A 14083-nucleotide genomic window follows, 5' to 3' on the forward strand; every position below is an offset into this window, starting at 1 on the left:
ATATAAATGTTAGCTGGTGGTGGCGGTTTTGCTGTAGGTGTTTTTATTTTTCCATCTAGAACTTTGCAATTCTTGACAAATAGTGAATACTTAACAAATGTTTATTGATTAATTTTTAAAATAGCCAAAGGTTACTCTACTATGTTGTTGTCTTTTGCTGGAACCAGGTAGAAGAGACTCAGAGAGCTCATTCTTAAGTTTTCAGTGTGAGCATATACACCTCAGAAATTGGCAAATATTACAAATCAAGACTTTATTGTTTTCTTGACTAGACTTAAGAAAGGGATGGAAAAAATGTTAATATAGCTTAAACTTAAAAGTATGTCTTGCATGCTACTTTTTTCCTTGAAAAGCTGGTTGTTAAACATTTACCAGCATAACCACCACTGGATATAAAGTACCACAATCTTACATCAGAATCAGTAGCACACCATCTCATACATCATGCAGCCCTAATGTAATGAAGCAGGGATGCGTTATTCAGGCTTTTTCAGTTTATTTTATATACTAATGCTTGGAGAAACTGCATGAAGTTTACCAACCATATAGAGGACTACACAGTCCAAGGGAAAGAAGACTGGCTCTAAAATGAGAAAATATGGGTTCAGATCCTATCTCTTTGTTTAAAAACCCCAAAGGGTTTCCTTGTTTCTTCCAGGAGCTCTTATCGATGCTATATCCACCTTGCCTCTTAGCCCAGCCTTCATTCAGGAATTCCTCTTCACTTTGGAACTCTGCCTACTCATGAATTAGACTGAGATCTCCTATCTAGTTTTAACAGGTGATCCCCAAAGCATCTAGATGAAAATGACTAGAAACTATTCACAGAGTGGGCAGCCCTGAAATCAAGTTGAGTTCCTTGTTGCTCTGGGCAAGATGACCCTACTCTCTATGTCCTAGAGATCCTCTTTCTATAACATCACCTGAAAGAACCAAGACACGTCACTGAACCTCCTTGGGCCTCAGTCTATAAAATCTCATCTACAAAATCAGGGTTTAAGGTCCATTCCAGTTCTTTATATCCCATGAACTAATATTAATCTATGACAGCAGACCTCTGGGAAACTCACACAGTAGCCTACAAGTAGCATTGGGGCTAAAAAGACCTGGAGATAATTGCTCAGGACCTAAGCAGCTCATAATCTTGGGCATATTTTGGATAGACAATGACAGCATTTTTAAGAGTTAGAAGGTACTTGAGAGATCATTCAGCCCAACCGGTTCATTTTACTGATAAGAAAACTACCGTCATGGATGTATTTCCAAGAGGGCTATTTTTGCCAAGAACTGAATCAAAGCAAAACAGATTGGTCAGATTGGATGTGTGGGGATGATAGCAGGGTAATGAAGTGGGTGCTATGCAATGAGCTGAGCTGAAGAGGGGGTGACTGAAGGCAACAGGCTAAAAAGAGAAAGAATGACTGCTTATTAATCATGTCTGGTACTGCTTAGATTTAAAAAGCAACTGAAGGCATATTGTGGCAGGCTCCTAAAGGTCACAGCAGCTTCTCAGACAACAAGAAGAAAATCTCCAATTGTGTAGACTTGTTCCATGAAGTAGCATATTTATATATCTAATATTTTCTTTCATTGATTATGTGGATATCAGCAGAATTCCAGTAATTTAAGAGACAGACATTAAACGATCTAATGCAGTGAGTGGTTTCACTATATTCAAGGACATGTCAAATTACATGGCACAGTACAGATCTTGGGTTTAAGTCCCGTGCTTCAGTTCCATCATCTGTAAAATGAGGATGTTGAACTAGAGGTTTGCTCTAAGGTAGAGGTTCAGAATGGTGTGTGTGTGTGTGTGTGTGTGTGTGTGTGTATGTGTGTGTGTGTGAACGTGATGGGCCCCTTTGTCAGTCCAGTGAAGCTTATGGATTGCTTTTCAGAATAATATTTTAAATGCATAAAATAAAATACAAAAGATTACAAAGGAAATAAATTATATTGACATATCTATTTATCTTTCTATCTATCCATCTATCTATCTATCTATCTATCAGTCCACAGACTCTAGGTGCAAAACACCTATCCTAGGTGCACAATTATAAATACATGTTAATTTATGTCCCCAAAGTTTTAAAAAAGTACAAATATTTCAGTTTCAAAATGTCATATTGTGTCTGTGTGTATGCTTATGCTATTTGACATGTATCCATGGAAAATAGCCTGACCATTTGGAATACAGGCAGCTTTTCTTCCTGAAAGGGTTTCTTGTTTCTTCCAGGAGCTCCTACAAATGCTATATCCATCGCGTCTCTTGGCCCAACCTTCACTCAGGCATTCCTCTTCACCTTGGAACTCTGCCTACTCATGAATTAGACTGAGATCTCCTATCTAGTTTTAATAGGTGATCTCAAAGCTTCTAGATGAAAATGACTGGAAACTAGAAACTAGAAATTAACTTGACCTCCTTGTTTCTCTGGGCAAGATGACCCTACTCTTTATGCCCTAAAGACCCTTCTTCTCTGCCTCCCTAGGGACAGTCCTATTCATTGGTTTCTCTGAATTCTCACTTCACAGGGCTGCTGTGAGGAAGTAATCAAACTGTATTGAAGTTTTGTTTAAAAATCCCTCTCCTTCTTTATCTCTAGAAAGACAGTTCTATAGGGGTAGGAGGGACAGAAAAGGAAGAAGAGGGGGGCAGCTAGGTAGTGCAGTGTATAGAACACCGGCTCTGGATTCAGGAGGACCTGAGTTCAAAACTGGCCTCAGACACATAACACTTACTAGCTGTGTGACCCTGGGCAAGTCACTTAACCCCCATTGCCCAACCAAAAAAAAAAAGAAAGAAAACAGAAAGAAAGAAAAGGAAGAAGAAAGAGAAAAAGTCGTGGGCCCAATGTAGTCTTTGGAGAAGAGTTTCCCTCCCCATACCGTGATTAGATACCAGACAGTTAGTTACTCAAAAGTAAAAATAGGCAGAAAGTCTTTTGTTTGGAAACTGCTTGGGCCTTTTCTTCACAAGGTACGACTGGAATTCAGAAAAGGAGAGTTCAGTGTGGGCTGTAATAATCTGAGAATAATTCACTGAAGAGATGAGTTACATTTTGCAGGGGAAAAAATAGGATTTTGAAGGAGGAGAGGGAGCAAAGCCATTCAGACAGTTGGGAAAGCCATGAGCAGTGGTATTTAGCTAGGAACAAGTATGATTTGTAAAAGACACACTGAGGAGACCAGCCTGAATGGAATGAAGGGTTCATACTAGAAATAGCTTTAAATTTCATCTATATGTGCATGTTTGTGTGTGGATATACGTATATACACACGGGTGTATATATGTATATCTGTATATACATAAACATACATATATAGTTATAGTTATGGTAATAGTTATGCTTATATAAAAAGTTATATATAATAAATCTTTTGTTATATATTACACGTATATTATTAGATATTATATTTATATGCATGTATATACATGTATGTGTACATATATAGTCTATAAACACACAGCAGTCTTATTTCAGTAATTATTACTGTCATTTTATCCTCACCTTTATGTTTAATGGAGTTCAGATAGAAATGGTCCTGAGAACAGATGATGATGATGGTGATGATGATGATGACAGTGATGATGATGGTGGTGATGATGAAAGGGAGCGTGACATAGTAGATAGAGAATAGGCCTCAGAACCAGGAAGATCTGGGTTCAAGTACTGCCTCTGACACATTCTTGTCTGTGTGACCTTGGTCAAGTCACCAAACCTCTGTGCTCTAGACTCCTCTGCAACATTATAATTTGAAGAGAAGGTAGCAATCATTATTGGTAAAGATAGTCTTCTCATCTATATATTCCATATAGCAGAGAAATCACAAGTCCAGTCCTTATTTTTGTTATTCAATATTAAATACAGGACCTTAAAAACCAATTTGACATGTAGGGCACAGTGATGAGAAGACTGGGTCTAGAGTTAGCGTAACTGAATATAAATTCTACTAACTCCCTTGGTGGCATTGGGGCAGGTTATCTCAACTCTGGTTCCATCTCCTTATCTACAAAATGAGAAGGTTGGACCAGATGATTTAGAAGTGTTTTGAGCTCTAAATCCTAGGATTTCAAATTAGTGGAGGCTTTTAAATAGGAGACTGATTTGAGGTTTTTTTTGTTTTCATTCTGAAATTAAACAATGAAAAAGGGCATCTATCTATCTATTTATCTATCTATTTTGAAACATAAAATAGGATTCTCTATGAAACCGTGAATCTCTATTTCACACATCTTCCTTTTTAAAAATAAATACTATATTCTATATATTACTTTTAAAACTATCCTGCTTATCTGTGCTTCTGTCTGAAATTCCTTTACTGGTGCTTTGTATATTTTTAAGACTATTAAATGACATTATTTGGGGGGGCACAAGGGATAAGGTATCACTATTGCTAATCTGTTCCACTCTACTCCCAACCCTCAAATTGAAAGAAAGGGGAAAAACCCCTTGCAACAAATTAACATAGTCAAGCAAAGTCAACCTATATAGTGATCATATCTAAAATTATATGTCTGTCACATCTGTGTCAAAATGTAGGGTGGACACTTCATCACAGGTATTCTAAAGACATGATTGGTCAGTGAAAAGTGAGTGTTTTAGAGAAAATAACTGTCATCAAAGTGTTTAATATGTATTGGAGAAGGTGAAGGATGGTGGAAGAGAAAGGGCCTGAAAGGCTTTTGGAGTAATACAAGTGTGAGAAGATATTACAATCAGTGGAGGGAATGACTATAAGAAATATTTTAAAAGTGAAATGACTTGCTTAAGGTCACATAAGAAGTGAATTGAAAGACTATGATTTGAACCCAGTTCTGGATGTAAACTCAGCACTTTTTCTATATGCAATGCTTCCTGAATCAAAGATGATTTCAAATTCAAGCCCAGGCACTATGGACAAGATAAAGTTGGGAAGGGAGCTCTCTCCAGAAGGGACACCAGTAAATATAGCTTTGGATAGACTAAGTTCAATGAAATGATGAAATTTAAGGCATATATTATACACAATGTATGTGTATATGCATATACACATATGTGTATAGATTACATATAGGTGTATGTATGTGTGTATATCTCTATCATTGTTGTCATTTGAAATTGAGCGTACCATGTCTAAGAGAGATACCAAACACTTGGAAGAGAAAACACACCAGAAACTAACTTAGTATGGGACAAATGAACTCTCTCATATAGGACTCAGTACCCTCATTTGCCAAATAAGGGCTTTGGATCAGATTATTTCCACGGTCTTTTTTCGACTCTACTGTTTTGTAACACGCATTTCAGAACTTTTCTCTAGCACAGGTCAGGTCTGACTTAGAAGGAAAGCCTCCTGAAGCATCCTGACACCACATCATCATCATCATCACTGGCATTGATATGGCGCTTTAAGCTTTACAAAGCATTTTATAATCTTATCTCATTTGATCCTCACCACATTTGATCCTCATTTTGCAGACGAGAAAACTGAGGCTGTAGTAACTTTCCCAGCATCATAAAATTAGTAAGGGTCTGAGGTCAATTTGAATTCAGGACTTCCTGACTCCAGATCTAGTGTTCTATCCACTGAGACACCTAACTGCCACATAGAAACTTATCTAGTATGCACATATTTCAAAGTCATAAGACTGTAACTGTGATGAAGTTGTAGAAATTCTGCTTATAGTTTGCATGATCCAAAGATATAAATATTATAAAACCTGGCAAATATAAGCAAGGCTATACTGTATCAAATGAATGCACATCACTTACAAGTATTTACTAAGTTCCAAGCACTGTTCAAGTGCTGGTGATACAAATACAAAAGCTAGGTATCCTCTGCCCTCAAGAAGCTTATATTTTAATGGAGTAGAAAACACATATAGCAGATTGGGCAGCGCATTTTGGTTTGGGAAGTCACAGTGATGGTGAGTGGAACTATAAGATATTCAGTTAAAAAAAAAGATATTCAGTTCATATGCCCTTTCCAGAAGCAATGTTAGTGTCTCTTGGATAACTGTTGCCAAAGCCAAGTGATATAAATATGTAAAAGTTGGCTGGATGTAAGCAAAATTGTCTTGTATTTTTAAATTCATTACTTACCGCCAATGCACAGGTGGACACTATAGAAGGAAGTACATATCTCTTCCTAGCAGCTAAGGAGGCAGAATGGTGAACATGCTGTAGGCAGCAAATTAAGGATCACAAGCTTTACATTCTAATCCTGGTTCTGCCATTTACTAGCTATGTATTTGTATGCCTATCATTTCATTTCTCTGGGCTCCAATTTCCTCATTTTTGAAATGAGGACTGGGATGGATAATCTCTTTCTATCTCTAACATTCCATGAACAATAGATAACGTTTGTCTTTTTATCTCTGGTGCCCATCATAGCACCTGACATACAGTAGATATTTCATTGTTGATTGATCAACTAATCAGCAGCAGATCTGAGGCAGCTCCAATGCCATGTCCCATAGTGAATCATCCATCATGGTGAACTTAAGAAGCAACATGGTGTAGAACCAAACTTCAGTTATCAGCACAGGTGATGGAGTCCCTGGACCTGGATGTTCAAGCCATGGTGACCTTGGAGGCAAGATTTCAGGCTGGATGTTGCCTCCAACCAGAAGACAAGATTACAGAAACCAGAATGCTGGGATATGGATACAAGCCCAGTCGGGCTTTGCACTTGGACCTTGCTGGCATTACGCTATATAGTCCCACCAACTAATGCTCCAACCCTCCACTCCCCAGAGACTGAGGTGGTGTAAAGGATTATTATGCCCTTAGGTGTTGGGGGGAAATGTGTCTATGTTTGTTCTTGCTGTACCTTGAAATAAATATTCCTTTGCAAAATTAATCTGATTGTTGTCACTAAATGGAACTAGAGGACCCCTAAAATTGGAGGAACACAAAATGGTGGGGTCTTGAGTACATGGCAGAGAGACTAATCATCAGACTAATTCTGTTGATTTAGCTTAAAATTTTAATGTCATCTATGTTTGATTATATTTTTATTTATTTTGCTTAGTGGTTCCCAATTACATTTTAATTTGGTTCTGGTGGCTCTAGGGATCTGGGCCACATATTCATGTTTGACACCTCTAGTATCATGAATAGTGTGCTGGATATGGAATCAGGAAAGTCTGGATTCCAATTCTACTTTAGACACTTAATAGCTGTATGATCCTAGAAGGAAGGAAGGAAACAAGCATTTATTAAGCACCTACTGTGTGCCAAGCACTCTGTTAAGTGTTTTACAAATGTTATATTGTTTGATCTTCACAACAATCTGGGGAGGTAAGTGGCATTATCATTCCTATTTTATAGTTGAGGAAACTGAGGCAGACTGAGGCTAAGCGACTTGCTCAAGGTCACATAGCACTGGGTTTGAATTCAGGTCTTCCTGATTCCAGACCAACTGTGCTATCCACTGTACCTCAGTCTTCTCATCTGTAAAATGAAGGGGTGGGTTGATAATGATTTCTAAGGTCATTCTAGCTCTAAATCTATAATCCTAAGAATTTTAAATTATAGTTAGGAGTGAGGCAGAAATATCTGAAATTTGCAGATAATCCACAAAGTTCATGTTATCCATTAGTTTCAAATCTCTGCCCTCTCTTCTCTGACACACATGTATACACTCAGTCTTGAAACTGGTACCTATTAATTAATTAATACACATTGCCTATTAATTATTTCACATTAATTATTAATTAATTAATTAATTAAAACCTATCAATTAATACACATTTGCCATGATTTAAGCTTCACTTCTGATCACTTTCCTGTGATGGAAGGATTGACAAGCTATGTAAATGATAGAGAAGTAGACTGAAGGAAGGTAGAAGGGAGGTAGGTAATCAGTTCCTTCATAATGATGAGTTTTCATTATGTCAACATATTAAGAGGGCTTTGCTTTTCTCAATTTTTATATTTTATCAAAAACCTGACTCCTGAGTATCCCTACAATGAGAAGAAACCACAAAGGAAATAAAGGCAGAGCTAAGATTAGAAGTAGGAAAGGTAGACCCAGGGCAAAAATACAATGAGATTGGGGTAGAGGTGGAGAAATAAGGCACAACAAGAGTCATTTTTTTTAACATATATTGTTTCTAAATACACATAATTTTAATGCTGTAGAGCAGCCAAGTTTCGCGGTGGTAGAATGTGGGACCTGGAGCAGGAAGACTCATCTTCTAGAGTTCAAATCTGGTCTCAGATACGTACTAGCTATGGGACCCTGGGCAAATCACTTAATCCTGTTGACCTCAGTTCCTCATCTGTAAAATGACCTGGAGAAGGAAATGACAAGCTACTCTGGAATCTTGCCAAGAAAACCTCAAATGGGGTCACAAAGAGTCAGACACTGCTGAAAAATGACTGAACAACACGTTTTAATGCCAAGAAATTCAGTTCTGCATGACATTTAGGTATTTATTTGGGAATAAATCAAGTCACATAGTCAAATGAAATCATGGGTCCAGACCAAATCAGGCAACATGTCTTACATGTAAGGTAAAGGCTTACACCTTCTGGTGGATACTAACAAAGAGAGGAAATAAATTTCAAATGTGTAGTGGAAAGATCACTGGATTTGGAGAGAAAGGATCCAGATTAAAATCCCAGCTCTAACACCTATTAGCTGTGTGTTTATTGGCAAGTCGCTTTCTAGGCATCAGGTTCCTTATCTGGTAATAAAAAAAAAAAAGTTTGTGCCTACAGAGGGGGGAGGAGAGAACTAGAAGACTTCTGAGGTTCCTTCTGCCTCTAAGTCCATGACTCTAAGAAGCCTTGTAGGCCTCAGTCTCTACAATTCTAAAACAAGAGGCAGAACTAGCTTTATTTATAGTGCAACTTTGTGGTACCTGCCAAAATCAGAGATGAAGGCATCCATGAGAAAGATTGCAAGAGCCTGCCGTGGGCTAAGACATCCTACTACATTTCCCTACCACATGGGTAAGAGTAGCCTTTTCCCACCGTTTGTGTAGCCAGAACAGGCTACATCTTTAAAACCACCAGACTCAGATATTCTCATTCTTTTTTTCTGGCTGCATCTAAGAGATGAAGGTCCTGTTCATCTGAAATTCACATACCATGTATTGAGCCAGATGGGGGAGAATGGCTATTTTGGTCTATCTCATTTGGCCTTTTCAGTTATAGACACAGGTGATGGAGTCCCTGGACCTGAATGGTCAAGCCATGGTGATTTGGAGAGTAGGATTCTAGGCTGGAAGTTGTGTCCAACCCAGAAGAGAAGATTGGAGAAGCCACAGTGCTGGGATATGGATACAAGCCCAACAGGGCTTTGCACTTGGAACTTGGTGGCACCATGCTAGAAAGTCTCAACAACTAATGCTCCATCCCTCCACTCTCTAGACTGAGGTGGTGTAAAAAGTTAGTATGTCCCTAGATGTTATGGGGTAAGGGGGATGTACGTACATTTGTTCTTGCTATACCTTGAAGTAAATATTCCTTTGTAAAATTAATCTGACTGTTGCCACTAAATTGAACTGGGGGACCCCTAAAATTGGAAGACAAAATGGTGGGGTTTTGAGTCAATGGCAGAGAGACTAGACATCCCAAATCCCATTAAGGGTACTTGAGAACCCTGGGGGAAGGGAGGAAATATAACACATCTGGCTGTCAAGGAGTGAGGGCAAGGATAGTCACTGTTATATCTCTAAAGTCCTTTTCATTTCTTGAGCCCATGGATTTCTGGACCTTGCCTAGAGCCCTTTCCAGTTTGGCAAAGGTTTTCCTTTGTTCTTCTTCAGTGGTTTTGAGCATGACTCTACATAGTTGTCCCATTTATCATCTCAAATTGAGAATGCACTGCCTTTTCAATGGCTTTTGCTTTCTCTATTCCAGCCAAAAGAGCAAAAGCAGTTCCTGTGATACTCAAAGAGGGCCTTTGCCTTAGTAGATAGGACTCTCTAGTATGTTGACTTTTAAAACACAAATGGAGGGTTTGATTTAGCCCTGACCACAAGCTGTGTTCTAAACCTGATTCTGGGAGTCAGTCTGGTTTTGTTTTAGTCAGGGTAATAGAAGCGGCCCAGTATACAATTAATGGTTTCTGTTCTGTAAATTTACCACGGAGATAATGTATCAGTGACTCCATAAAAGGTACCATAAAACTATGGCTGGATACCATAGATACAAATCAGTTCTATGAGTTACTATAACTTTGTAGTTATTACCTTATTATATATATGCATATTTATGTGTGTATACATGTATACATACATACATACATACATGTATATATGCATACACACACACACACACACACACACACACAGAGGTCACGAAAGTGTCTCTGAGGCCTCAAACATTTTGCCAGTCAACCACAAACTCTGCCAGACCTTGTCAAATGAGAAAAGTTTTATAATTGCACCTGGTAGGGGACTGCATGTTTGTTTTCTGGAGACCAGCTAAGCTAATATTGGAGAGGCTAATCACCAAGTTGACTTCAAGATGAATTTTTCAGCCACAGAAATTTGAATTTGACCAATTAAGTCATTAAGAAGTTTCCATCTGCATTGGCAGGGGTGAAGTAACTGCCAATCCTTGAGTTACTGAAATACAACACTCCAAAAGATAAAACACTTATTAAGTGCTTGCTGTGGGCCAGGCAGATAAGATAGGGCCTCCTTCATTTTGGCCGAGGTGGAGCACTATGGGTGTGGAACTTTATTAGGCTTAGCTGATAGGAGACTTTTTTTTCCCTTTTTATTCTTTGTAACAAAAGATGGCTTATTGGGCAGAAGAGGGGGAAAAGATAAATTTAGAAATTAAGGGGATAGAAAAACAAAAGATGTCAATTTTTTTTTAAAGAAAAGAGATCTAGCCAACACTTAAAGACATAGAGTCCAGTTTTTTATTCAAATGGCTTTATGAAAGTGTCAATATATTTACTTATTTTTAGAACTGTATTAGAGAAGTCCTGACTTAGAGGTTGTCTAATCCACTTGCAAATTTTCTTTTTTACTTTCTTCCTACATTTCTTTGTTTTCTTTTTCTCTTTCTTTCCTTTCCCTCTTTCCTTCTTTCTCACTTTCTCTCTCCTCATTTCCTTCTTTCTTCCCTTCCTCCCTTTCCTTTCTCCCTCTTCCCTTTTTATTTCTCTTTTCTTTTCTCCTTCCCTTTTTTCTTTTCTTCCTTCCTTCCTTCCTTCCTTTCTTTCAGACTGGGTCCTTATATCTCACCTAGCTAAAAGTGCAATAGTCACTTAGGCACCTGATTTCAGTGCAATCAGTACAGAAGCTTTGACCTATTCCATTTCCAACCTGAGCCTGTTTGCCACTCTTTGCTTGCCTCTGCTGCTAGAGACTGACAATATTGGTGTCAGATGGGTACCAGTTTGGATATCTAATCAGCTTGAGCCCTACTGCAGCTCAGGACTCCTGAACTCAGGCAGTTCACTAGCCCCAGCCTCCTCAGTAGCAGGGATTACAGACATCTGCTACCTCATTTTATAGATAAGGGAACCACAGTCTACAGAACTTTCATCCTGTGCCCAAGGTCACACATATCCTTCGTGGCAAAAGCCAGGACCATCCCCCAACATTTATGACTCCCAGTCTTGTTCTCTTTCCAGTGAACCACACCATCTCCCAGGTACTGCCAAAGCTAATAATAAATCTATGTTTGGTGAAATAACTGAGACCAACCACAAGAGAACTAGATGTATCAGGCAGTGGAAAAACAGAGCTCCTGAAAGAATTTAAGAACAAAAATGTATTTGTAAAGTAGTTCCCAAATAGCCTTGGTCACCCACTAAGAACAGATGAAATGAATAATAACAGAATGTGTGGGAAAAAAACTCATGCTCAAGTGGTTGCATATGAGCACTATAAATTGCACATGTTACAGGAACATAAATATACCATAGATATTTTGGTGAGTCTGCGAGTTCATCAGTGGCTCCTGCCACCCATCCAGATCACAATGCCTTCAGACCAGCTCATCCTGTATAATTCTTGCCCAAAGAATACCAGAGATTACAAAAACAAAAACAACAGAGCAAATGATGCTATCAAAATGTTGGCCAGTAGCATTTCTGTCTAAATTTTTCTCAGATAAGAAGAAAAATGTCTATAGCCACTCCGGGTTTTGCTCCCTGGTCAAATTAGATAATATAGGCCTATCTAGATGACTCCAAGCTCCCAAGTGGAATTTGGACCATAAATTAATTGCATTGATTTGGCCTCTGATTTAATTTCCCCCTCTTCTTTACCTAAGTGTAGCTAATATAGGATCATAGGATTTAAAGCTATTTAAAGGATCAGAGAGGTCATCTAATCTGACTTTACAGATAGAATAAACTGAGGCCCACAGAAGTTAGGTGATTTGCTTAAGGCCATACTGGTAGAACACATCAGAACAAGAATTTTAACCCAGGTTCTTTTGCTCCTAATCTAGTGTTCTTTCTCCAACATTAGTTTGTCTCTTATAAAAAGCTACATTTGTACCTATTCGGTATTAGTCACCCAATTGGGAGTGATTTAAAAGCTATTATTTAAAAAGAAAAAAAAACCTACTCCCCAGTCTTCTCCCATCAAAGTAATATTCATTTAACTCAATTCTTTTGGAAACAAGAAGGATAAAACAGGAGGATAAAGCCCTTTAACTACTGCTTCCACAGTGTGAAAACCCAGAAGAGCCCTTAGCAACAATTTCTGCATGCTAAGTGGAAAATTGAATTTAACTACAGAGCTACTAGTTATGTCCTTCTGTTATTTTTTTTAAAGAAGTAATTAGTCTACCAAATGACAAGTAGAATTAGTAAGCTATTAAGCAAGTAATGCAGATACTAATTAAAGTCACCACAATCTATCATACACACCATTGAATCTGAAACCTGTCATGCTTCCCATAATGGCCAATCAGGAACGTATCATTTCAATTAGCCCTATGGATACCCAATTATTGCTAACCCCTTACTCAATATTCCCATCCCTTGCAACTTACCACACTTATCCCATCATTGAGCAGGGCCTCTCCAAAGATCATCATGTATAGCTGCTCATTCACATGAGCCTCCTCAAATACTGCCAGTACTGCCGCCACCGGGTCCACCGCAGAGATCATACTCCCAAAGAGCAGATTCTGAAGCAAGTTGACATCACTGAGGCCAAAAGCCTTGACCTGGCATATCAGGTAGAGGGAGAGGCCAATGCCAAAAGCATTCAAAAGGGCCCCCATCCCCGACCACCATAGGATGGAGCCAATGTTCTCAAAAAAGGGCCGGGTGGGCATGAAGTAGCCCCCTTCAAGGACAATGGGTGGAAGGAGGTACAGGAAATAAATGCTTGAATCCATTACAGGTGGAGATTTGTGATCAGTGCCAAAGATGATACCCCCCACAAGAGCACCAACAATGATCAGGAGGCAGCTCTCTGGCATAAGACCTGGAAGCTTGTGATAGAGATGGAAACCTAGGAGAAAGCAGAGAGTCATGGTTTCCATTCATTCATTCAACAAGCAATTAAATATCTAATACTGTATATGACTGGCAGTGTGCAAGATGCTGAAGTGCGCAAGGACAAAAATAAAATAATATTTTCCCTCAAGGAGTTTACATTCAGTAGGGTGAAACTATGTACACAGAAAAATAAATGCAAAATATATATGAGGTAATTTTTAAGAGGCACATGGAGGGAAGGGAGGAATTAGCATTCATTTTTACAAGATTTTGAGTTCCAAATTTTTCTCCCTCTCTGCCCTCCCCTCTTCTGAAGATGGTAGGCACTTTGATATAGTTTGTACGTGTGCTATCATGTAAAGCATATTTCCTTATTCATCACAGTTGTGGAAGAAGAAACAGATCAAAAGAAAAATACCAAAAAGAATAAAATAAGTGAAAAAAATATGCTTCAATCTGCATTCAGAATCCATCAGTTCTTTATCTACATATGGATAGCATTTTCCTTAGTGAGTCCTTTGTGCATGTCTTGTATCATTGTGTTGCTGAGAAAAGCTGTGTCATTCATAGTTGATAATCATACAGTATTGCTGATACTGTGTACAATGTTTTCCTGGTTCTGCTCGCTTCACTTTGCATCAGTTTGTACAAGTCTTTCTAGGTTTTTCTA

General features: G+C 38.5%; 1 protein-coding gene across 1 annotated transcript in view; it reads right to left on the minus strand.

Annotated features, from left to right (window-relative positions):
* Positions 1-14083, minus strand: part of SLC9A4 (solute carrier family 9 member A4) — an 86447-nt gene that overhangs the window by 52768 nt on the left and 19596 nt on the right. The window contains exon 2 of the mRNA XM_020987893.2: positions 12960-13426. Within this exon, the coding sequence (XP_020843552.1) occupies positions 12960-13426 (467 nt within the window). The remainder of the gene's footprint in view (positions 1-12959; positions 13427-14083) is intronic.

Source organism: Phascolarctos cinereus, unplaced genomic scaffold (assembly GCF_003287225.1).
Source record: "Phascolarctos cinereus isolate Bilbo 61053 unplaced genomic scaffold, phaCin_HiC Scaffold_7;HRSCAF=346, whole genome shotgun sequence".
In the NCBI taxonomy this organism is placed as follows: domain Eukaryota; kingdom Metazoa; phylum Chordata; class Mammalia; order Diprotodontia; family Phascolarctidae; genus Phascolarctos; species Phascolarctos cinereus.